The 26150-nt window shown below is 35.4% G+C and overlaps 1 protein-coding gene across 1 annotated transcript; it reads right to left on the bottom strand.

Annotated features, from left to right (window-relative positions):
- Positions 1–3331: 3331 nt before the first annotated feature.
- On the bottom strand, positions 3332–20865 carry PLSCR5 (phospholipid scramblase family member 5). The gene is made up of 7 exons (XM_060100215.1): positions 20853–20865; positions 15815–15978; positions 11051–11093; positions 9887–10107; positions 7687–7848; positions 5914–6075; positions 3332–3370 (listed from the first exon to the last, which is right to left on the bottom strand). The coding sequence occupies exons 1-7, from the start codon at positions 20863–20865 to the stop codon at positions 3332–3334; spliced, it is 804 nt and encodes a 267-aa protein (XP_059956198.1).
- Between the last annotated feature and the right edge of the window lie 5285 nt (positions 20866–26150).

Below are 26150 nucleotides of genomic sequence, written 5' to 3'. Positions count from 1 at the left end.
TTTCCCTTTACATGAGCATCACGTTAATCCGAGTTACCATTAGCTGTCGTCTAATCTACTTTAGTAACACTAATTGATCCATGAGCACCTTCTCGAGGCCTCTCACCAATCTAACCTTTCATCAGTCAACTCTCTCCTTATAAACTTTTGTCAGATGGTTTGCTAATAGAAGAGAGTTTAAAATCTTCAACATGGCCTCTAGACTCCATTCATTCTCATCTTGTACCACATTCCTCTTCATTGTCTGAACTTCCGTCACTGGCTTTCTTTAAGTCACTTGAGATTATCATGTGCTCCTTTTCCTCCATTAGAAAGCTTTGCAAATGTTAGTACCTCAGCCTAAAACATTCTTCCTCCTGCTCTGACTTATTCTACACATATTAAATCCACCATCATTCCCTCACACCCTGACCAAGTCAACTACCCCTACCTTACTGAGAACCTTGTCTATCTCCTGTAAACACTTCTCATGTTGAAAATCTAAGTTCTGTTTGTGTCATTATTGGATTAATAACCATCTCTTTAACTAAACTATAAGCTTCATGAGGTGGGGGCACTCTATTTTTGGCATATAGGAGGGAGTCAAGAAGTATTTATTAAATTAATGAAAAAATGAATGAAAGGGAAGAATTTGAATCTGGTCGAGACTTTCCCAGCATATTTCAGAGTAAACAGGGTTGGAACCTGTGTTCTGATAGCATAGTGGGCCAAGGAAAGGCAGTGAGGAACAATGTCATTCTAGAGCTGCTTTCTTTTCATTAAAATTTTCACTGAAAAGCAAGAGTCTCCCTAGTCTTTTGTGGGCTCATGTTTGGTGGTAAAGACAAAAGTGGTACATAGAAGACATTCAAAGATCAATTTCATCTTTAACAAAGAAGGAGAGAAAGGATGGGTCCTAATTTGTTGGAGTGAGCAAATACTGTAGCAGGTTTTCATTTAATACGGCCAACTTTAAAATGAGTGTTATATTCTAAGAAGGATTTTGATTCTTGGGGAGTCTCCATTAGATGTAGGTATTAAGTAGCTCTTTTCACTAGTTTTAGGGTTCATTTAAATATTTTAAAAATCCAAAACATTGTCATATTAAAAGGCAGTATTTACAAATGGTGTTTTCTTTCTCCAATTCTTGCCTCACTGTGAAAGTCTCAACCACTGCTGTGCTGCTGCTGTAACATCAGTTACAAAAATCTTTCATTTTGGAAATCAAAGTAAAGGACAAGAAAAAGCTATGAAAGCAGGATCATCTTTAGGGAGAACATTTGGGACATGGGGGGCAGGGTAGCATGGGGAAAGAGAGGTTACCAGGCAGCCTTCCACATACTGCCTGATTTTTCTTTGTTTTACTTCATTTTGTTACCCCACTAGAAAGTCACAGCGAGCATAGTGTCTGGCATGTAGTAAGCCCTCAGAAAACCTTAGCTATCTTCTCCATTTTATTCGTTAATAAGCATCAACTTAAAAATGGCCATTTCCTTTAGCTGGCTGTAAATGACCATAAATCACACACATATTAGTTAAAATAGATAAAGGAGAATTGGAGGACACTCTGCACTCCCCTAAACCATCACCACAGCTCTGCAAGGTAACAAAAGGGAACTCCGTGGAGGTTCAGAAAGACTACACGTCAGGTTCATGGATGCATGGCAAGCACACAGCGGAGCTAGACTCAGGGTGACATCTACCATAGCACACAGGACTTCTGTTCCCTTCCATGACTGCACTGCTCCCAACATGAAGGTGAGAGCAGTTCTGCTGAAGAAGCGGATGGGGCGACTCGGGGAAAGGTTGTGTGTGATTTGAAGCATGGTTAATTTTTGGTGGTTAGTGCTTAAATTCTTCTGCCCACCAGTAGGTCACTGATGGTTGCTTGAGGCAATATATAGTTCCTGCAGGCCCCAGGGGGCTCTCAGAAAAGTTTACACTTAGAAGTTTCCTGCTAAAGGAAACTGAACCAGAAAATGGAGGAGAGACTCTTTTCCTTTCCATCTTACACAACCTAAAGCCCTTACCCCAGAACCTAGAACTAAATTGATATTTGAGGACTATTTAGGGAACTTATCTACCACATACAGTGTTATTTCTAGATGATAGATTCCTAATTCCAAACAACTAACTTAGTAACAGATGCTTGGAACACATTCCCTTTACTAAGTGGGGTATTTCTAGAGTTTCTCTAAACATCTTTATATGTGGATAGATATTTGGGTAGTATTTGTGTAATTCTAAAGTAGTGCCTACATGGTGCTTTGCTTAAAACAAATTTGTTTCCTCATTTTGAAAAGGGGAGAGGACTATTGTCATTCATAAAAAAAGATTTTCCTTTTGAATGGACTTTGGAAATGTGTGGACAACTAGACATAGTAATCTGGAGGACTATGAAAACATTAAAATGGAAGGTGTTAATTGATTGAATTGGCTGTGTTTCCTGACATCTGTATTTGCCTCATGTATTAAGGCTTTGTTTCTTTGTTTGCTTTTGTTTGCTTGTTTTTAAAGCCTGGAGTTGTCTATTTTTCAGAGCCTCAGATCCCTTTTTTGACTGAACTTTTACTGCAAATAGATAAAATTCCTGCTCTATACCACTGCTTTATTGATACTAACTTAGAAGTCTATTAATATGCTTATTTAAATTCCTAGCACGGGTATGTATTTAAAACATGCTTTGATTTGTAAATATTATCTTTTTTATGGACTGTAACTGTGCCTTTTGCCACTAGAACAAATTGATTTCATCTATCTTCCGTCTCATCTTTAAACGTATTATTTACCCAACTTTTAGCTTTTCCAACATAACGTAAAAATGTCTCACTACAATAAGAAGATTAATAAACAAAGCAAAAAAAGATTATTTGTGAAAAAATACTTTAGAAATCCAGTCCTTTTGATTAGTAACCAGCCCTAGTACCAGAAAAACTTCAAAGTGCTCTCTAAACATTGAATTTTCATCAGTGATGCTGCAAGCCTTAGCTCTCATCTTTCATGCTTACCATGCAATAACTTCAAAAGGATAAAAAGAAAGAATGGTAATCTCTCCAAGCGACACTCTGCTAGGGCCAGTCATCTTGTCTTTAGCTATCATGCATTCACAACCAGATAATTGCTTCATTACATTATGCTTTAATAAATATAATAATTAACATTTTGTTACCAAAAAAAGCCAATACTCAAGCCATTCAGAAATGAAATCCAGAGCCCAGGGGATTTCTAGAAGAAAATGAAAAAGAATTAGCATCAAATATAGACCTCTTCAAAGGGAAAGAGATCATTTAAACTTGTCTTTTACTTACTGAAATCTGTTCTGCATATTTTATTGTTTTTGTCATCTTGCTTGTTATAATCCAGCAAGTGAATGTTCAAAGAACATAAAATCCTACAAATAAATAAATGGAATATGAGTGAATTTACAAAAAGGCAACAAGAGTCTCACATGTAAGCTTTGATTACATAAAGCAATTATGTTTCCCAGTGGTGCTCCAGGAACATGTGATTTATCAGTAGGAGAGAAATCAAAGTTTTTCGCTTCATGACACTTAGATGTCTAATTTGCAGAGTACAAGTAACTTGGAAACCTTATCTGAATCAGCATGGTATCACCAGTCAAATTTGGGGTGATCAAGACATTTTAGAATTAGATTGTAGGGCAGTCTGGGTCAGCGAGGGAAGTTGTAATAGACTCTGACCTTTAAACAAGAGGTAGACATATCATTATGGACTTTGTGGTCAGTAACTCGGCAGTCATCTGAGGAAGTATACCAGAGGGAACTTTGGTGGGGAGGGGTCAGAGTTGTGTGTTGTGTAGTGGTAGCCTCAAACAAGAAGAGACCAATAATAAGATTACACTTGTGAATTTTGCTGTTTGGATCGGGGAATATCCTCACACCAACAGCTATCTAAAGATCTCTCACCACAAGGTAACAAAATGGAGACAGCAATAAAGACAATTCTTGGTGACAAATTATCTTAAAAGCTATATTGTCCAAAAAAGTGCAAATATTTTATGATATTATGGTCAAAAGGAAAGGAAAAGCAATGGATAGGAGCTGTCTGATAGTCTCAGTGAGTGTGTTTCTCCCTCAGACACTGGAGTTAAGAAGTTATCCTTTCAGATTATTCGGATGTTATCTAGATCAGTACTTCTTCAGTTTATAGGCATAGGGAATTGTTGACAGTGCATTTTTGCCATCAGCTTGTTACATAAAATAGGTCAGTAGGGCAGATTAAAGCTAATCTATTTTTAATATAAATATCAAGTAAGGGGTTTAAACAGAAAGGCCAAATTAAGGTTTTGGGAAAAGGGCATGTGTGTGTGAGCATGCGCACGTGCCTTTATGTGCATACATGCACATGATCCCCGACATGTTTGGTGTCGAAATGCAGAAATTGTCAAAAAATAGAAGGGGTGAGCAGGAAGTGGCAAATTAAAAGCCTTACCAAACAGGTAAGGAGAGTGGGAAATTGAAAAAGTATTAGGTGACAGTCAAGATTGACTGGACTTGGTTAGATCTGTAGATGAAAATGGGAATTGAGGGTAAGTGATGACTTAGTAAGTATAGAAACCTAGCTCTCTACACATTAATTCTACCTCTACCAATGATAGGGAATGAATAAGTTAAAATAGTTTCTCTAAAGCTGCTGGAGAAAAAAATTCTAATATATATATATATATATAGTTTGTTTGGTTGTTTTGTTTTTTTTTTTGGCTACGTTGGGTCTTCATTGCTGTGTGCAGGCTTTTCTCTAGTTGCAGCAAGTGGGGTCTACTCTTTGTTGCAGAGCACGGGCTCTAGGTGCCTGGGCTTCAACGTTTGTGGCTCACACGGGGGCTCAGTAGTTGTGGCTCATGGGCTGTAGAGCGTAGGCTCAGTAGCTCTGGTGCACCAGCTTACTTGCTTCGCGGCATGTGGGATCTTCCCGGACAAGAGATTGAACCCGTGTCCCCTGCATTGGCAGGCAGATTCTTAACCACTGTGCTACAAGGGAAGTCCCCTAATATATATTTTAAATTAAACTCTAAGTATCCATCAGTGATGTTACCGGGGAATTATTTTTAGTTCATATAATTCCCAAGTGTCTCTAGAAGAAACTAAGTAAATAGGACCCCTTTTTTCCCCCACAGCAGCACACATTAATATCACCGTAAGATTAGGGTCCTAAAACCCTGAAGAATAACAAAATATGAGAGGAAGAATGTAGGTTTATTTTATAACTCCATGAGCTTTTGTGAATGCACTGAAGATGGTAAGCAATGAGGGAGATATTAGAAGGAAAGTCAGGAAAACCAGACCAAAAGCCAATACCTTTGGCACTGGTATTACTTGACTTCTGTTCTCCTATCACCAATCTAGAAGAAAATGTTTTTTAATGAAATTGGAAGTTGAGAAGAAAGGACAAAGACATCATATCTTTGTAATAATAGAAACTGATACATCTTAACTCATCTCTGTCTACTCATGTATCTATGTACATATTGGAAGGGCAAGAAAACATTACTTTTCACATTCTGAATATCACCTAATTCCTTGGTAAGCTATTAAGCAGTCCTGAACTTTATGTAGGATAAATAATATGATATTTAAGTTTAAATATTTTTCAGTGAAAGTGAAAATAAGCCAAAAGTCTAAATTAAAGTTGAAAGAGAAGGATAACTCAGGTTTCGAGAAATGATGAGTAGGATGTGGATGGGGTATCAGCCCTCGAGGAAGAGGGGGTATGAGGGCCACTGGAGGAGGCCTGCCTAATAGAAATGCAGGCTCGTACATTCTGACTTCTGAAGAATGTTGGCCCCAAACTAACCTTCTATGTTTAAACTTAATCTTTGGGGTAAATGCTGTGTAAAACGGGATTGGCTCTATAATAATCAACAAGGGAAAAGGAAAGAAATAAATCACCTTTACTCTTTAAGACTGCACTTACAAAGAGAAAACAAGCACCAATCATGGTTGCTTTGACTGTCACATCTAGATCCGCAGGAACGTGAATTCCAAAGTTGTCAGCATTGGTGAAGACATCATTTACGAATCCTGACCAGTACTTTGAAATCTTCCCAATTGTAAGCTTTTCGTTAATGGTCTTCACCTTTGAAAAGAAAATAAGAAGTTGTAAATTTGAAGGTGATACAGATGGTTTTACATTTCTTCATATATTTACTTCATGAGAGATAGGAATTATTTTATTCATCATCTTTAAATGACAATTTGATGGTACTCATTCCTTTATATAAGCATCGGTTTGTAGATTTAACTTTCCAGTTTACTCTTCAGGAATTTTGCTTTTCTGACATTTTTTTAATCCATTGTAATTCCTTTATTTATTTTTTCTTTTTGTTTTTGTATGCAGATTGAGAATTTAATAGCCTCAAGTAATTGAGGCCAGGCTACCACAAGATGGCAGCAGGTACATAGTCTCAATTATATGGTCTAACCATGATTCCTTTACCTGAAGTCCAGATTTTAAATCTGAATTCTTCATCAATAAAGAAAAAAATATGTTTGTGAAATATTTTAGAAGAAATTTTTTAGAAAAAAATAATTTCTAAGTACAATTTATAACCTTTTAATTTTTATTGCTAAGATTTTATAATTACTAATATGTTTAAATATTATCACTCATTGCTCAATTTCATTTTTATATTATACTCAGATATTTACTAGGTCATTCCTTTATAACTAACCCTAAGTCCTATTTTTCATTTGAAAAATTCTCTGGGCTAATGTACCACACAGGAAATTCAGACTAATTTGACATGAAAAGTCTATAGTTCTTTTCAGCTAGAAAGAATCTACAGCTAAACTTTATCCACTATTCATTTGCTTGCCCTGTTTCTCATTCAAAGGCTGAAAGTGATTCAGTATAAACTTTCACTTTCTGTATGGGAGTAGAGGATAGAAAATAGAGAAAGTTACTTAGGCCATGTCTATACCATGAATAATAAAACTCTTAAACTCTCCTCAATCATAGGGCATATTTTTATCCTTTACTCTTAAGAAAGTTATACCAAGTCTTTTTGGGATGGGCTGGAGTTATGACAGCTCATTTTGCAAAATGTACATTGTATTCTAGGTGAATAGTGTTCCCTGAAATCCTAGAACCTTAATGTCCTATGTGGGATATACATGAATGAATGGAGTGAATAAATGAAAAAGAAAGACATACTTTAAATTAGACTATATCCTCTAGGAAAATCTGTTAAGATAGTTCATATTCTTATACATTGAATTTGCAAGTAATTACTGTTTTTTAACATCCAATTTACACAAATATGTTTATATGAGAATAGATTGTTTTACAAAATGAAGTTAGCAAGTCTTATGAACATAACTTTTAACTTAATGGTATTTTAATGGAGTGTGCTCTTGAGATCAGGACTGGATATGTTACCACCAGGGATGTAGGAAAGAAGATGTAATTTTGGTGATTCTGAACTAAATATATTTGCTTTATACCATAGGTGCTATATTCCACATAAATCAAATTTTTGTAGTATGTTTTAAAAAAATTCTTGAACTTACTATCTCTGGAATTATGAGTTATTGGCATGTACAATATTACTTGTTACATTATTTCACAAATATATAATTTTCTAAATTTATTTCAGAGATATTTCATGATTTGAACATTTTAAAAATTGAATTATGTTGCAAAAAATCAGGACCTAAGTGAAACGGTCCTTCATTTTGTCAATCATACCTCAAAATCCACATCGCCAAAACAGCCACATGTTGCACAAGGACCAACAATTTTCAAAATATCTTCTTTGTTTGCGTTTTGGATTGTGAATTTAGGCAGAAAGGGGTCCCACTTCTGTGCAACATAACCAACTATAGTACCAGGAGGGGCTTGGATTTCTAACTGTAACAAGAGATAATAAAATAAGATTTCCTAAGTTTGTTGTATTTTAATTTTACTATAATGTCAGCTTACTTCTAAACAGTATATAAAAGATTCTAAATATCTGCTTCTATGTTATACTGTTTTTTTTTAATAATTTATAGAAACAAAGAAATTCACTGTATAGATATGTGTCCTGCCTTATGCACTAAACGTCCATGTCTTTGATCTTCCTTCCCTAAGGAGAACCTATCCCAAAGCTGTTTTCTGACCCTGGGACACTGGCTTCTTTGCCATTTTGTTCCAAGTACAATAATTGGTCAAGCATTGAAGATGTTTCCTATGAGGTATTTCATATTTATCCCCTCTCAGTTGTGGCCACAACACACATCTATTTTTAAGTCTCACTTACTGATTATTATGAACTTTTTTCTCTTTGGATTGTCAACTTCTAGCTTCTCTGTGCTCAGTTAAAAACAAATGCTTCTTGCAGAGTTACAGTTGTTACACACCAATTTGATTTCTGTTTCATTTTGTCCAAAGTGTTAAAGACTAGCACTTGCATTTTCCGGGCTGACTTTAGTATTTTACTCCATCACCCTTTATTCCCCTAATTTCTTTATTGTCCATAATATTGTAATTCAACATATTTATGTAGCTAAATCCAATACTTTGTAAAATAAGCTGGAAGTGGGTGAAAATGATGAACATTATTTGCTTTTAGATCAAACCAGCGCTCATCATCTGATATCCTTTTGTCTTTCCTTATTTGTTAAGTTCATAGTCTTATGTGCATGTCTGTAGTGTTTTTAGATGGACAAAGGAGGTTTCAACAAGTCTTCTTAGAATTATATAGATTTGTTCTAGGATAAGTTTTAAAGTAACTGATGTGATTTTAACCAAATTAAAAAAATATTAATCAGTATTAAGATGCGTCTTATGGTTAAGTTATATGACATGGGGCTACTTTGAAATAAAATATCAATTATCAGAAATTTTCAAATGGGCATATATTCTGGATTATACTAAGTTTAGCATCTTGGGGCATATTAGATCTTGAATATCCCCAGTAGAAGTATAAAAATTCTTGGGCTCCGTATATGAGTACCTTAGCAATCCTATCACTTAGCCAGGTAATTGCCTATACATGGAGAATTAGCTTCAATATATATTGTGAGAAACTTCTCTAATTAAGGAGAGTTCCATATTACTATCTATTTCCCTTTGTGCTAAGTAGACTATTTATACATAGGTCCTCAATAGATAAGCTTGGGCTTGAATAAAGACACCTGGATCAAGTCCCATTAATTGTGTCTTCTAGATGTGTGATCATAGGTAAGGCACCTCCACTCTAAGCCCCAGTTTCCTCAATTGCAAAATGTAGAGAGTATAATCTATTCCTTCTAACTTATAGAGGAGTTTTGATATCAAAAACATCAAAGTAAGTATAGTTTCCATATCAATTTAGCTGCATCATGTCAATGAAAGTTATTACTATAGATCTATTAAATAGTGATGAAAATCTATTATATATTAAAAATATAAGAATCAGATGATTCCCTCCAGAACAATAACATAGTCTTTGCTAAACCTTGAAGTTTGTCATAAATGGGTGAATAGAACCTGAGATTCTGTACTAAAAATAATACCTACCCAAGAGAATACTTTAGAACAGTTTAGTATCAGTCAGCAAACCCTGAACTTTGCACCAATAAGAGAAGAAAAAGGGTAGATTTGCTTAATGGTGGAACTTATAGCTATTACAATTACGTGGCTAATACAGAGATTCAGGAGGATGTGTCTCATTTACATGATGCATGAGCTGTCTTTACCAATTAACATCACAGAAGCCACTATAGTTTTTGGTTGGAAAGGAAAAAAATGTAGTGAATCACCCAAATCCTCAAGCTGTTCTGATCCTAAAGGAGCAACATTCTAATTCAACCAATTGAAAGGTTAATTGCCCCATATCTCCAGATGAATGCCATTTAGTTAAGAAATAATTTCTGATCTTCCCAAACATGGAAAAATACAAGCACACCCAGAGCCAAAGACTAACCTCTTGTAGGTAGCAAGGGCACCAGCAGCTGTTACACCTCAAGGGCCTGTTGACTGTAATCACCTCTCGACCCGAGTTATCGGTGATCTTCAGAGTGCAAGATCTCAGTGTGGAACAGAAAGTACGATTGAAGCAGATGCTTTCCTCCACTGCAAAGTAAATTCTTTGTCCCAAGTGGTTTTTAATCTCATATTTGTTGGAGGTCTCAGTGCCAAGTATCACTAATGGAGCAAAAAAAAAAAAAAAAAAAAAAATTATCAAAATCATGCTTATTGCTTACTATCAAAACTTTATATGAGTAAAAATGGTTGTGTTATTAAAAGAAAACAGAGTGTATGATCAGTTATTAAGTATATGGTATCTTATTCAGACAGATCTACTTCTGTGCTCGAAATTTTGAGGATTTAGGCATAGAAATCAAAGTAAACTCTGAGGACAAAGCTGTGCAATTACTAAATTTTGATTACAGATATATGACCTACTTGGACACATATAGTACCACTTTCAACTAGGGAAGCAATGCTGTAAAGAAGAATCAAATACTCAGATAATAATTCTATCACTGTTATGGAATTTACTGAGACAACTCACACTGATAGTAATGATTTTGTCTAAAATCTCTATCTGGTATTATATCTACAGCTGCATGCTATCTATTACAATTTTGACATATCTTAGTTAAGGACAAAAATACTTGATTAATTTGAATTCAGTTAGTCATTGCTGTAAATTTGTGTATTGTTAAATGATTTGCCTATTTGACGAATCACTGACACTATGATAAAACATATTTTGTTTTGATGATTTTTTGTTATTTAGTCTCAACCTTGATTTCCATGTCTGAAATTACAGCATTAAGAAAATTTAAACTATTAGCAGCCATGGAAATGACCAAATAGTTTTTATTACTTTAAGATTAAAAATAATATTAGATTCCTAATGATAGTATCATCAAAGACTTGGGGAGTTGTATGCTTTTATGTTTATCTATATCAGACTAATAATTTTACTTTCAATATTTATTTTTAAAAATAGGCCTAGTGCTCTTTTTAATCTATCTTAAACATTTAGCTTTATCATTTATAAAATATTTAGATGTAATGAAACTTCTGAAACTTAAAACATTTCAACAGTTTTAATAATTACGGAATATAATATACTTACTTCCAAGAAGCTCCACCTGCTGATGTATAATTATCAGGTCTAACTGTTAAAAGATGACATAAAGGAGATAAAAAGTATTACACCACAGGTCTTTGAAAACCTTTGCAGATATTACTATTAACCTGTTTACTAGGCTACCTGAAATTAGGTGATCTTCATGTTCTCTGTGAGGGAAATGGTTGAAAACAGCTCACATTTTATAATGAAAAAGAAGATAACATGGTTTTTATTCAAGTAAAATTTAAAAATTACAAGAACCCTGAAAATTTCAAGGCAGAATTGCCCAGAAAAACATTAACAACTGTGATTAGCTCTGTGTTATTTTCTGTGGTAATCAGATAAAAGTGTAGCTCTTGGAAACAATACCTTTGAGAATATTTTTAAACAATCTGAATAAGAATGCCTATAAGGTTTTAAACCTCTCTCTCTCTCCCTCTCTTTTTAAAAGAAATGAACCAAAATGAAACAAAACAGTAATCACCTACATGCATGGCCTCTCCTCTCAGCCCTATAACTCTGCTTTCACTCTGTCATTCAGTAACTCATTCCTCACAGTGATGAAACGTCTTTGTTAAAGCTGAAAAAAGCTATTCTTTAAAATTTTCTCATTCACATCTTCCTTTGAACTAGGGGAAAAAAACCCAGAAATCCTTCTGATGCCAACAAAGTACCAATTTAAGCAGAAAAGAGTTAAGCCACTAAATGCATGACACATTAAAACTTGCCTATGTAATTAGAAATGAAGTTAATTTACAGAAATAAAGTAGCCACGGTTGAGAAGTGACTTATTAAACAGAATATAGTACAAACTGCTTTTTAAAGGAAATATTTAAAATATGTTCTTAGAGTGAATTTTATTTGTGTATGTTTTCATTTTGATATTCAATACTTGAAGATTCACTAAGGTAAAATCATGAACACTGAATGCAATGCTGATTATTACTTTTTTAAATGCTTCATTTTCTATCTGGCCTTAAAATTTTCTTCACTTTATTCTCCCTTCACATTAATAAACTCACTGATAACTTTTAAATGAAAGTAATCAATACTAACAGTTGGAATTGATTGGGCATTACAAACACAGAAAATATGACATTACCTTATTTCCTTCCCTCTCCTTGTATATCCTGAGGTGGAGGTAAAAACTAATATCATTTCTTCTATTTAAGTCTTATTATTGATAAAAGTGCATGTGACCTCCATTTTAAGATTCACAAAAATATTTTTTCCAAAATTTATGATTTAAGATATTCTAAAATATATTTTAACAACTATGACAAAGTTTTTTAAAAAAATTTGAATCGGTCTGTTGTGTAGTGTTGTTAGTTCTGTTCTCCTCTTTTGAGGAAAATGGAGGGTTGAGGAAAGAGAAGGGGTAAGCTTCAAAAGGACATGCATGATTATTAAGCAGTGGATCTATGTAGGAGTAAGGAGATAGAGAAGGAGTATGGGGGCAGAAGCTAAGTGAGTTTAGGAGCTTTGACTATTTGTGTCATGGATCAAGTTTTCAGCCTTGAAATTTAGAGACTATTAATTGAAAAGGGAAGTTGTACCTCTCTAATATCTAATAATAGCAGTTGATTATTTAATGACTACCATGAGGTAGTCACTGTGCCAGATTTTTTGACATAGTGTCTGATTTAGTCCTCACACACATCAGAGAGCTAGATATCATTACATTTTACATTTAAGGAAACAATCCCAGAGAGAGAAAGTAGGTTGCTCAAGATCACAGAGCATGTATCAATAAGTGGTTACACTGGGATTTGAACCCAGGCAGTAATGCCGCTGATTTTGACGTGTTCTTTACTCTGCTGTACCACATCACTAAACTAATCTTAGGAACTGGGAGAAACAAGTCTTAAGTGATGCTATGGGACTTCTGAGTACCTCTCCTCCCTATTTACTCTTATACTCACCCATCCTCTGTAATAACATTTGACTTAATCTACCTCTGTGGGCAAACCTCCTGGATTTGAGGGTCTTGGTTTTGGTTGTTCTTGTAGTTTCCTTTAACTCACCCCAGGCCACTTATAAACCATGGTCCAAAAGAGCCCTTTTCATCTTTTGCTCTTAATTGATGACCTAGGAATTGTTGGAAAGTCTAAAGAGATTGTGTCATGTATTCGGGTGTCAGGGCAAGTAAAGGACTCCTGAAATATGAAAGGTATAGAATGGAAACCTAATTACAGCCTTGGATATGTAACTAAGAATCAATTCTTATGTATAATTTATCAGGTTTACAGGTATCATTGATTCCATTTAATACATGTAGCAAAATAAATGGGATCTTTACATGTGTCCTTGTAGACTTTGACTCACTACTCTTAGCTATAGGTGACTAAATTATAATAGTTATCTTTTGACGCTTATAGGATAAAATGTTATTGACTATTATGAACATGTTAATCCATCTGGAAAGAGAATGTATTTGTTTTATTCTTAAGTTTAACCTACATGAACAACATATATGTATATATATACATGTCTAGACATATAAGTATGTGCATGTACATTTGTATGTATACACACACACACACACACACACCGTTTGGGAGTTTATTTTCAAGTTATTAATGGAAACATGATTTTCAGTAGCAGTCATTGGATAGTCTTGATTAAAGGAGAGTAGATGATATTTTTTAAAATTTTACTTTGAGTTTTTTAACTTAGAAGGATTTTTATTGAATATTTTCCTGTTTGTTTATTGAAGCATGTACTATTTTCAAATGTTCATAGTTTTATTTAATCTTATGGTTTTAGATAAAAGTTAACTCACAAAATTATTTATATATATGTTTCTTACAACTAGTAGTATTAAACTTTCAAAATGTGCATTCATCCTTTTCTATATGCACCACTTTAAAGCAAATTAGTGTTCTTTTAGTATAAAGGTTATAAATTTCCTTTCCCTTTGAAGTAAAATATCCACCAATTTGTGGCATGTTTTTGTTTTCTGAAAAAGATTACCAAATGTATACGTTTGGAAAATTGACTTCATTTTAGAACTGCAGCCAACGGGTTCATATCTCTATCAAATATGAAAAAAGTGTATTCATGTCAAGCATCTGGCTCCGGGTGTGTCATCATTCATGGATGGAAGAAGAATATGTGATGACCATATGTGATCATCAAACCTCAGCCCTCTGGCACTGGTATATCACTTTTATACTCGGCGAAACCTTGTCTGACAACATTCCCAAACAGCTTGCAGCAGTTAATCAACTCTAGTCAGCTCTTACAGCTGATCCTTCCTGCAGATGGAAGATGGTAGGTTAGCCTTTCCAGCTCTTTTACATATCTCCCTGAGCTCTCCAGTCTCTAAAGTACATTTGTCTGCCAGTGGGTTTCTGGAGAAGGCATCTGCAATTATAAACATTTTCCCAGGAACATATGCTGTGTGCAGCTTAAACCCTATCAGGCATAACAGAAATCTCTTGCACCTTAAGGGAATTAACACAGAGATTTGATTTTGATAAAGGAGATAGACTTTATAGTTTGAAAGAGTGCCAAACAAGCTGAAAATTGCAGCAGATGTGCTGACATCTCAATATTAGTGTAAGTGTATTTCTAATCTTTTGTAGGATAAATACAAAAGCAACAATAATATACATAAATATCAATTGCTATTTATGTGCCATAGAATTCAGGTGATAATATTTCTTGATTGATTTATTATAAGGCTTGAATCATTGCTTACCCTCCAATGACTAGAACAGTGGCTATATCTAATGATAATATGATCTTTCAAGCAAATTGGCCTGGAGATGCAAGAGCATCAGAAGACAATGCTAACTTGATAGGCTGATTTTCTCTTGGATTTCCATCCACTTTTTGAGATTCAGTTGAAGATGTTGAACTCTCAACTCATTGCAGAAGTCTCTCCTGAGTATTTTGATCTTTAGCAACGTTTCTCTTCTCTGTACACCTGCGCAAATTAAAATTGTGTGCTTATCTGGCTCTAGTACCCAGCCTTGCATTTTTTGTCTTTGCCAATGAGGTTGCAGAATGTTTGGGTGAGAGGGACTAGGCTTTATACCATTTATGTGCCTTGATTAAGACAGGTACTCAGGGCTTCCCTGGTGGCGCAGTAGTTGAGAATCTGCCTGCTAATGCAGGGGACACGGGTTCGAGCCCTGGTCTGGGAAGATCCCACATGCTGCGGAGCAACTAGGCCCGTGTGCCACAACTACTGAGCCTGCGTGTCTGGAGCCTGTGCTCCACAACAAAACAGGCCGTGACAGTGAGAGGCCCGTGCACCGCGATGAAGACTGGCCCCTGCTTGCCACAACTAGAGAAAGCCCTCGCACAGAAACGAAGATCCAACACAGCAAAAATAAATAAATTAATTAATAAACTCCTACCCCAACATCTTCAAAAAAAAAAGTGACAAGTACTCAATGTCCTTAATTAAATAGCTGTAGGTGACTAGACATATTAGACAGTTTCTCCAGGCTAAATTTGCTGACACCTTGAGCAATGAGCAGTAAAAGGATAAATGTGCTAAACAGCTCAATCGAAAATGTTTAGTGTTCTTCCTCTGACAATTAAATAAGGAAATTAGAAGTGACCATAAAAGAAAAAACTTCTTTCCAAATAATAGAAATAAATAAAAGACAGATTTTATCATTTCATGATTTATAACGCTTTTCTCACTTCAGTAAGTTATTTGTTGAAGTCTTCAGCCTTGATTGAAAGGCAAGAAATCAAGTTTATATTCATTTTAAGGGCAAACACTTAGTAGAAATAGAGAGATAAAAGCACCTGGCTTAAATATTCTAGACCAGGAGGGAGACTCCCTGATGGAGGGGGACCCCGCTGCCACACTTGGTTCCCTGGATTGGAAGGTGAGATGTGAAGGCCGTGGTCTGGGTCTGAAGCTCCCGGAAGAAAACCAGGCAGACTTCTGCTTCTTTGGTTCTGTGCATCTGCAAGAGAATGACCATCCCAGTCCATATTTAAATGTAGGCCATTTTATTTAGTTTGTCTTATAATATTTGCTTCCTCTTAATTCAGAGGGTAGAGTATCTCCCACAGTAGCCTCTCACTACAGTGCCCTTTCCTTCATTTTTCCTACTCACTGTCAGCACCACTTGACCCCGAAGCCAGAGATAAAGGACTGTGGAAGATTACCAGAGGTAGTTGTGAGAAAAGTTGGATAATTTGGGCAAAATAAATGATTTTAGAAAGTATATTTCTTGAAGGCAAGTGAAACTTCTATTCAAAGAGCTAAAAGATTATACACTACAGAAAGAAAATCAATGGCAAAAGAAACTAGATGTTCTCTACTCATAAAAGGATAACCTTAGACATAGGTTTTAAATCATAATTATGACTTTCAAGCATATTCTCCCTTCCTCAAATATTATGAAGGCGCCTCATAATTTCCAAGGATATTTTGTCTCTTTTTATCAATCATACTGCTATGGCTAGATTTAATTCAGGGTCCTTATGCTTTAGCCTGCACCAGAACCAGCTGGGGGGCTTATTAAAACACCCATTGTTTGGCCACACTCCAGACTTTCTAATTCTGTGGTTGGAGTGGGTGTGGAGCTTGAGAATTTTGCATTTCTAACTAGTTCCCAGGTAAACTAATGCTGCTGGTCTGACGATATATACTTTGAGAACTAATGGGAATATTTGTAACTAATTTATGAGCTTCTTAAGGGCAGTGTAATATTTAATATAGCTTTGATCTCTCAGTGTTTGGTATAAAAGCATCCAAAAAAATTTTGACAGTATGAATCCCTTTGTATCTCACCCAAAATTACAAAGGATAAAAGAATTACAGAATTCTAAAATGTTTGGCTTTGATTTTTTAATCACCTGTTTTCTATATTATTGCCAGGTAAAATTGTTACTATTTCAATTATCTCTTAGATTGAAATTCGGAGATTTGTTATTTATACTGCCTTAGTCTGGAGCCTAATATTATGCATAAGACTTGTAAGTGGTGCATGCAAAATTCTTCTTCTTTGTTAAAAATATACTTTATTACCTTTCTACTATTATTTTTCCCTTTTCTTCTCACATGACTGCCATTTTGCTGTCTCCCTCATTAGATACCATTATTTCTTTCAAAGACTATCAGTGTTTTTACTTCTCATCTTTATTAAGCCAAATTGTCAGAGTTCTCACATGTGCATTCATTTCATTTACACTTTGCTGTTTTAGATTGAGTGTAGGTATGGAGCAAGCAAGGTTCATGACGGGTGTTTTCAAATATCAGAGAAGCCATTATGAAGAAAAGTAATTTATACTATTTTAAAAACCTATGAATGGGAATGACAAGGAAACTGGCTCTGGATTAATATGAGGAAGAAATTTATAACAGATGCACAAAGATTTGGATAAGCATTCATTGTACATATACTAAAATTGGAGTGACAGCTATATAATTCACAGTAGATTAGAATGGTCTCTCTTCAGCCCTGATATCCAGGTCCATGTAATATGTGTGTGTGTTGGGGGGTAGGTATTCTTCTGAATCTTTTAAACCTCTAAAAAATCTGAAGAAAGGACTGATTTTCCTTTGGAGATTATAAATTCCTCTTCATTCATTGCTTCCCAAGCATAGCCTGGGTGAGCATCTGAGAGGGATTAAAAAAACCCAAACAAACCTGATGAAGGAACACAGGCACCTAAGGAGTTGTCCTTTGGACACTGACATAAACTGTTTCTAGTAACAATTGGCTCATTAAAGTCATGTGTACAATTGGTGTTAATGAGGGACATTAATTGCCAAATGATTCATTTATTCATTTAACAATAAGGTTGTGGGAAGAGACCAATATGGATTTCTAAGATTATACTGGTCTCTGACATTTAGAATTTGGACACACGCTTTAGGGGTAGGACTGAATGGAAACAAACTTGTCATTTGGCCCCATGAAAAGAGAGCTCCACACTGAATAATATTATAACAATTTGCTTCCCCAAAGGCCCCCATCCTGAACTTCTCTCAGATTTGGGGCAGACACAAAGGATATAGACTTTAGAATTCCTCTTGCTCTTAGCCCTTCTCGAGAGCTACTCACTGAGTAAACTGAGAGGAAGGCTAGGTAACACCATGTCGAATCTGGGAGTGGAGCAAACGGCCACTACCGCAATAACAACTAGAAAATAATAAAAGGCAACAAACATCCTTTCTTTGGCATTAGTGCCCAAAACACTGTTGTCATTGACTTTCAGAGAAGCAGAGAGAAAATTGTAATCTGGGGAAAACTAGTTCATAATGCTTGGGAGTGGAGGTGCATGGCTATTGACCAGAAAGGGAACTTTATGAGGTGCCAGAAATGTTCTGTATCTTGATCTTGGTGGTGGTTACACAAGTGCATCCTGATTTTTAAAATCACGGAGTTTAAGTTTGGTGCCTTTACGCACTTAACTGTACACGTGATCCTTCAATTAAAAAAATGTGTAGGGATTCATTTCTAATAATAGCTGATAGAAGACTATTAGATTCTCTCTCATTGCCAATTTTATTGTTGAAAAGATTAGCAAATTACTCCAATTTTCTCTTGTAAACTATTTTGCTGTGACAAAACACGGTAGATTCTCGAGTGTCTGGCAAGTGACTCTACATTTCTGACCCAGGTCTTTAGGTCCTTAGATTTCATGGCATTAAGAGATGTTAATGCACTGGAGCCCAGAGCAGGTCATGTCCAAAGTCTTTACTGGGGAGTAGAGGCTCAGTCAGGGACTGCTGGGATCACCATTCTGAGATCACTTGCTTGTCTTCTGGGATTTCAGCTCACATTGGAGCAGCACAGCCTTTGAAGACCTAAACTGAAGCTTCTGTTTAGTTTAGATCATCCTGGAAACTCCTGTTTTTCTCAAACTTAAAGTCTGAGACCAACCTGTTCTTAAATTGTGTTTATTTATACTAAACCAGGGACTCCAGACCACACAAATATTTCTTTAGTTCTAATGGCATCCAGTGTCCAGACTGTCCTTTGATTTAGTGGTGCTGATTGAACTTCCTACAAAATGTGTGAAATGTCTAATTAGCCTGTATTCCCTGGGAAAATGCTAATTGCCAATACAGTTTCATGGGCCAGAAAACATCATGACATTACGAATAATGTCTTTAAATATATTTGAATAAAACTCCACAAAAATATTTTAGGTAAATAATGATGATAAACCAACTTGCCCCCTAAAACCAGATTTCTAATTCAAAAGGAAAATTCATTTTTCACTTCTTTTAAGTAGTATAGGGTCTCTCACAGATGTTTTACCCACTTCATCTGTTAAATATTTTGAGTGGGATGGAGCAAGAGTGTTAGTTTTCTACCGTAAGTTTTACTTCTAAGTTTAGTCTTGAGCCCCTATCATCACTGAGCATCACTGCTTTTTTGGTAGATTAATCATATTTTGATCATAATATTGCTTTCTAGTCACAAGTTTCTTCAGAGACTCAGACCACCAAATGAAGAAGGAACTCCTTTGAATTTCTATCTGGCTTTGAATTTCTATCTACTCTTTTAAAAATGTATAACTAGCTTATAAATATTTCACATACTCTGCAACTCTTTACCTTACAGGCTGCAGTTGTTGCTGTAACTCTTACTTGATAAAGTGATGAAGTGTTTTGAACTAAGTCTTAGTGTCAGTCTTAAATGAAAGAAAGAACTTGCCAAGATTTTGTTTGTCTGTCTTCAAATATAAAAATGAACTACACATGTATGAAAATTCATAATTTTGATGTTTCACATCTATATTTTACAATTTGAGCTTTCCCAGTGATACTCAGGGACTGGTGTATGCTACATGTTGACAAAAAGTGAAAAGATTACTTCCTTTGTTCCAAATTAAATAGCATCCAAAGTCTATTTTGATAAAGGAAGCAAATAAGCATACACATTTCTCTGAATGGATCATTAATTTAATTTAGGATATTTTAAGTTGTGGACTCTCTTATCCTATTTGTAATTAGGTTAAAAGGTTTCCACCAATTATACTAATCATAATTCTTCACTTTCATTATAGCCTAGAGTTTAATGGTTTCTTCTGATAATGGAATGAAAACACATTATAATTTCATTTTTATATCACTTCACAAGTATTTTTTGTGAGATTGCAACCCGTTTCCTAAAACAAGCACATCCCCTGTCTTCTGAGAAGTTCTTTAAGTGAGACAACACTAATGATATTTACAGTTTTAGGGATTTGAGGAAAACTTACCAGTTCCCCCTCCCAGTCTTTAATCTGCTTGCTTAGTTTCTGTTTGCTTTTTAGATATAATTTACCATCAAAGAAATTTTGAAAGAGTTTTGCTTCATAGTTCAGAAATGTTTACTTCTAGTCCATTAAATTTACTAGGATTTCCTGAAAACACATGTTTAATTCTCTATAATAAATAGCTGTATCACATATTTTAAACAACAAATGGGAAATTTTAAAATATTGAACTGTACTTTAACACTTTTTAACTTATGTGTGAAAAGTTTTCTACAAATCCCTTTAAACTGGGAATATCAACTTGTCTTTGTGTTTGGCATTAAATATTCCCATTCTAAATTTTATTCTGCAGCTTTGCACATCAAGTCACTAGGTTTATATTTATGATAACAAAAACACTGTTTGCATCTTAACTTTTACATTCTATCAGATAGAGGATTTTTTAAAAAAAATTAATGCAACATGCTCCTTGGAGCTCAAAGTTAAAAATTTCAACGTTGAAAAGCACTAAATGACAGGTTTTAAAGTATCAATCTCACCGATTGTAACACCCTTAGAACTGTGTATTTTCAGTCATAATATAAGGAAAAATTTATTAGCTGCCTATATTTACTCTTACCTTTAGAGGCCATGAATATGCTGAGTCACTTCTTCAAAGGCATGCAGGTTAAAAGAAAAGGCTCCTCTTGCAGCAAAGAGAGAAACACAGCAGGCATAAAACTTCAGAGGGTATCTGTCTACTTCTTGTCAGCTTACAAATACTGGAGGAACGGAGAGCCTTGCTGTTTCCAGAGTGCTGTATTTTATCATTTTGAACAACAGGGGGAGACAAAGCTATCATCAAAAGTAAACACTATTCAGAAACCATCATCCCACCTGGTGGCTGAGGGACCAATTTCAAAATAATAAAAACCAGGAAGGAAAATATACAACATACAACATTCATTTTTATGGGCCTTATTTCCACTTAGTGTTTAAAAATTACTTCTTGGAATATATATTTTTGCCCTCACTACTACATTAGAAATATTCTACTTTTCTAATTTCTAGAAATCTCCTGTACCAGAGTCTGTGATAAAACATTCTATCACATGTAAGTTTCTGACAGTTATAAATAATTTTTTTTAAATTTTGAAAATGTTTGAACAGCAATATTTTTATGTTTACTCTGGATTTCTCCCCACTTTCTCTCCCTGTAACAAACAAGAAAAGGATTATTTCCTACTTTTTACATACATAAATGAATCTTTATTTTTATTTTTAGTTGAATTTGATTAATCAGGAATTTGAAAGTAGAAACCTTCAATAATCTCATAAAGTTAAATGAAACATACAGGTAATATTTAGCTGCATTGCACACTGAGGGGAAACAAAAAAGCACTGTAAACTTGACTAGACAGTTCATATTTCTAAATGACCATGGAGATTTTGCTCACCAAGTCAGTTGCCCTGGATGGCATGATTTGCAAAGGTTGAACTTGTAGGATATACTACATTATCAGCAACACTGTCTGCTTCTAAAAATAGTTAAGTGGCCTGAGAAGGCATGGATAGTGATGAAAAATTATGAAGTCAGCTCACAGGCTGTAGACAGCCAAAAGTTTGGGTTCTTCTTATTTGGCAAAGAGATGTTTCTTTTTGTTGTTGTTTTGAAATGTTCGAGGTTAAAATGAGCTGCCATTATTTGAGTTACCATTTTTCAGAAAATGTGTATAAATATGATTAGTATTTTTAAATTAAATTATATGTTTCCTAAATTCCTTAATGTTTGCCATGGGCATTTGGAAAAACTTTGATCCAAAGAAACTAAGTTGTTATTAGCACTATCAAACATGGTATTTTATACGGTGGAGCACAGAGAACTCTACCTAATGCACTGTGGTAACCTAAATGGGAGGGAAGTCCAAAAGGGAGGGGATATCTGTATGTGTATGGCTAATTCATTTTGTTGTGCAGTGGAGGCTAACACAACATGGTAAAGCAACCATACTCCAATAGAAATTAATTTAAAAAACATGGTATTTTAAATTATGGTCATAACAGACCAGTTAATTTTGACTTTCAACAGTGTACCAATTTTGAAAGAAAATATAAAAACCTAAGTGAATTAAACATATGTTTTGGCCTATATAAGGCCAACCATCTATGCATTAGGACATGGCCATTTGACTCACTGAATCTTTCAATATTTGACCTGCAACAAAGACTTTCCAGGCCATCTAACTTGATGACGTGTAGGTACTGCCTATTTCTTCCATTATACTTTCTTCCTCTGTCCTGCCAAAGATAGCACCAACGTCATTTTTTCTTTTTAAAAAAGGCCCAGCAGATACCAACCTGAGGTCTCCCCTTCCCTCCATTCCTTTCGGTTTCCCAGCCTTTCTCAAGGAGAGGCTTGCAAACCCTCCTTAAGGGACCTCCCAGAGGTTCAAGTGTCCTGTCACTGAGTGCTCCCGCAGATAGGAGATGTTGCTCCACCAGTTGGCCTCATCCCCCATCCTGCTGCTTTCCTGCTGCCATTCACCTTCACAGTGCTCTCATTCCAACTCCCCTAACACCTGCCGCCTCTATGGAAGAACCGGGACCACTCTCAATACTCCAAATGGTCACACAATCCTCCTACCCCTGTGCTATGAAGCCCTGGGCTTTTTCAAGCAGCTTCAGTTTTATTTTGCCAGCAGGCTACAGTATTTTAGTCTGCTCCCTTGATTCCATGAAATATAGGCAGTACAAGTTGGGCATGTCCAACAGACATAACCCAGGGCTTGATGATAACATAGTGGGATTGAAGTACACAAAAGGAGACGTGAAAATGAATATCAGGAAATCTAGTGTCAGTGGGCCTGCCCCTTCCCAGGAAACTCGCTACCGGTCTCTCTATCCTGAGCCTCAGCTCTACTGCTCTGTTGTTTGGGCGTGCTCATCTACTCAGGATGTCCTGCCTTGCCTGTCCTTGTCCCCCCCTGAAAGAAAAGACTCTATATCCGCCATCTTCAGTTTCAGCCAAAAGGAAATGAAAAAAAAAATCCATCATAATCTTGACACAATCACGCCTGCCCATGGCCTTTTCCCAGGACCTGTCAAAACTATTTCGGAAGGTCCATCCATTCAATGTTACATCACTGTTCAGAACTTCCCCATTATTTAATTATTTAGCTGTTAAATGTTTGACTTAAATTTTCATGATTGAAAAGGCTCACCAAAATAGTTTCTCTCTGTACAAAGGGAGAGACTGCCTATTTATTTAAGCCTATATAGTGACAAATAAGTGCTACCTGTTATACAACGAAATGAAACAAAATCAGCAATATGCTCCTGATGACATCCTTTGCAGAAAGAGTATGGAGTGGATTAAGACGTAAGCCTACAGGTCTGGGGCAGGACCAAGGACCAGGACTAGGATGAACTGACTTTTAGCCTGATTCATCAGCTTAATAGTTATTCTGCCTCTGGTTTTACTATAAAAGTATGTGTTCCTAGAAATTATATACATACATACATACATACATAAATATATATATGTAAATATATAACTAAATATACCTATACATGAAGTGAGAGAGAATTACTTGTTTTCCTTGATTTATATAAATATTATTTTAGGTATAACTCAAACACATTTTAGTCACTTAAAATTATGTTTTTAAAAATTTATGACAATGCATAGCATTACACTGTTTTCAGCCACTGCATCTTATTACATTTTATGAGTATAATGAATACAATTTTTGCTCATTGCCATTTTAACGGATGTTTAGCTGTTTACATTATGTAAGGCAATGGTTCTTATGCACATGTATAGCAGTCCTTTTAAAGATATATATCCAGAAATAAAAGTGCTGGCTTATGGGATATGAAGATCTTCATCTTTACTAGGTATCACTGAATTGATCTTCAATGGTCTTGTACCAATTTACATTCCCAACAGTAAGGGATAAGAATCCCCATTTCCACATATCCCTTTCAACACTGGCTTGGTCACCATAGTAGGGAATATCTAGTGGACTCCTAAGTATTAATTTATGAGAAGGCACCATCTAGAAGTCTTAATTACATTATAATCTGATATATGTAAACATGATTGCATGTATTTATGTTTTCAGTTGTTCCTATCATACTATATCATGAAAGAATAATTAATAGCAAATTTTACGAACAGCTTATCATACAAGTAACTGCTACAGGTGAGGAATGGTATGGTAATGGACTGCAATTTAGTGATAAAATAATTCCTTTCATTCAGTGAGGCTCATGGTCTGATCTGCTAAAATGTGAATCCACTTTTAGCAAACTTGCAGCACTTAAGGCATGCATTTCTATGCATAAATCTTATCTCTGGATATATAATTTCCCATACTAAAATTCATTGTGAAACAATTCAGGGTGGGTACTAATTAATTAATTAGTTAACACAACCATAGGAAGAAATATCATTAGTATAAATGTTTTTTCCAGAGTTATTTGATTTGCAACTACACTTTGGATGTAAGATATCCAATCTTTTTTTTTTTTTTTTTTTTTTTTTTTGCGGTACACGGGCCTCTCACTGTTGTGGCCTCTCCCATTGTGGAGCACAGGCTCCGGACGCGCAGGCTCAGCGGCGATGGCTCACGGGCCTAGCTGCTCCGCAGCATGTGGGATCATCCTGGACTGGGGCACGAACCCGTATCCCCTGCATCGGCAGGCGGACTCTCAACGACTGCGCCACCAGGGAAGCCCAAGATATCCAATCTTTTAATGCGAACTTGGATGTTTCTTCCCTGAGAAAGTACAACTCCTATTTCAGCAGCCATCTGTCCACATGTTGCAAACCTCCTATCAAAGTGCATTTCTTTGCTATCTTATTCAGACCTGCCCTTTTGATACAATGCTTCATTCATTCTTTCAATAATTATTTATTAACTTTTTACTGTGGGCATATCATTATGGAGCCTACTGACTGTAATGATATGGCCTCCACTCTAGTGGAGGATCACAACATAGAGATGCAATACTCCTTTTGTTTTTTAAAAGTAAGAGTCAGTTACCACCTCCTGAAAATAAAATGATACAACTCATCCTCTCTCTGAAAAACAAAGCTAATCAGAATCAGTAATGTATCATTCAAATGAGCAATTCTTTGTTTCACATGTGCATGTCTAATTTTCCTTTCCTCTGTTACTTTAAAACAGAAAAATAGCAACTATTAATATATTATTTCTTAAATAATGAAAGAATAGTATACTGGATCATGCTTCTTGGTTGCTAATGAGGGATAGATTTCTTGCATTCTCTCTTTCTGCCTACTTAAAAAGAGATTGATTTAAAGGACTAGAAAAAAAATGGAAAAGAATCCTAGATACAGAGAAGAATCTGTCTGAAACTAAGAGAAGCTTGTTCTGGAACAAATATATCTAGAGGAGTTCCCACTCTCCAAGATGACATTAAAAAAAGACTCTTAATTTAGAGTCCTGTGCACAGACTCCCTGGGGCAAAGGGTATCCCATAATCAGTAGACTGTAAAGCCCAAGGCAGAAACAAAAGTTTAAGTTGTCCATAGAAGTTCTTTTTAAAATTTTCTGCCTTGTACGTTTTCTTCAGGTAAGATGAAGTTAAGCTGAATGGAGTTCTTTGAAGTAATCTGTCTTTACTGTACTTTGTCTTCTGGCATTTTTCTGACCTCTTATGCATAATGTAAACTTTTAACAGTTCATAATGGCATTTTTCCTTTAAAGAGTCTAAAAGCAGTGGGAATCTTCTGAGGGGTTCTGGCTCATTGCAAGCTATATTACTAGAAAAAGAGCATTACAAGCAGAAAACTGTACAGACATATGACATATCAATAATTATTTATTTAGATGTCCTTCAGGGTGTATGTTTGTGTCTCTGAGAGAGGGAGGAGGAGAAGGAGAAGGAGAGAGAGAAAGAGAACAGAAGG

Source organism: Mesoplodon densirostris, chromosome 5, assembly GCF_025265405.1.
Source record: "Mesoplodon densirostris isolate mMesDen1 chromosome 5, mMesDen1 primary haplotype, whole genome shotgun sequence".
In the NCBI taxonomy this organism is placed as follows: domain Eukaryota; kingdom Metazoa; phylum Chordata; class Mammalia; order Artiodactyla; family Ziphiidae; genus Mesoplodon; species Mesoplodon densirostris.
The sequence above is the reverse complement of the archived record's forward strand: the minus strand, read 5'-3'. Positions and strand labels throughout refer to the sequence as shown.

What these genes read in the sequence shown, in the direction of transcription:
- PLSCR5 (XM_060100215.1), bottom strand. An exon ending in GTCTAGAATATTTAAGCCAG is followed by an intron (nt 11,094 to 15,814) that starts GTGCTTTTATCT and finishes ATCTTTTAACAG; the next exon opens with TTAGACCTGATAATTATACA. An exon ending in TTGGTGCTTGTTTTCTCTTT is followed by an intron (nt 3,371 to 5,913) that starts GTAAGTGCAGTC and finishes ATTTATTTGTAG; the next exon opens with GATTTTATGTTCTTTGAACA.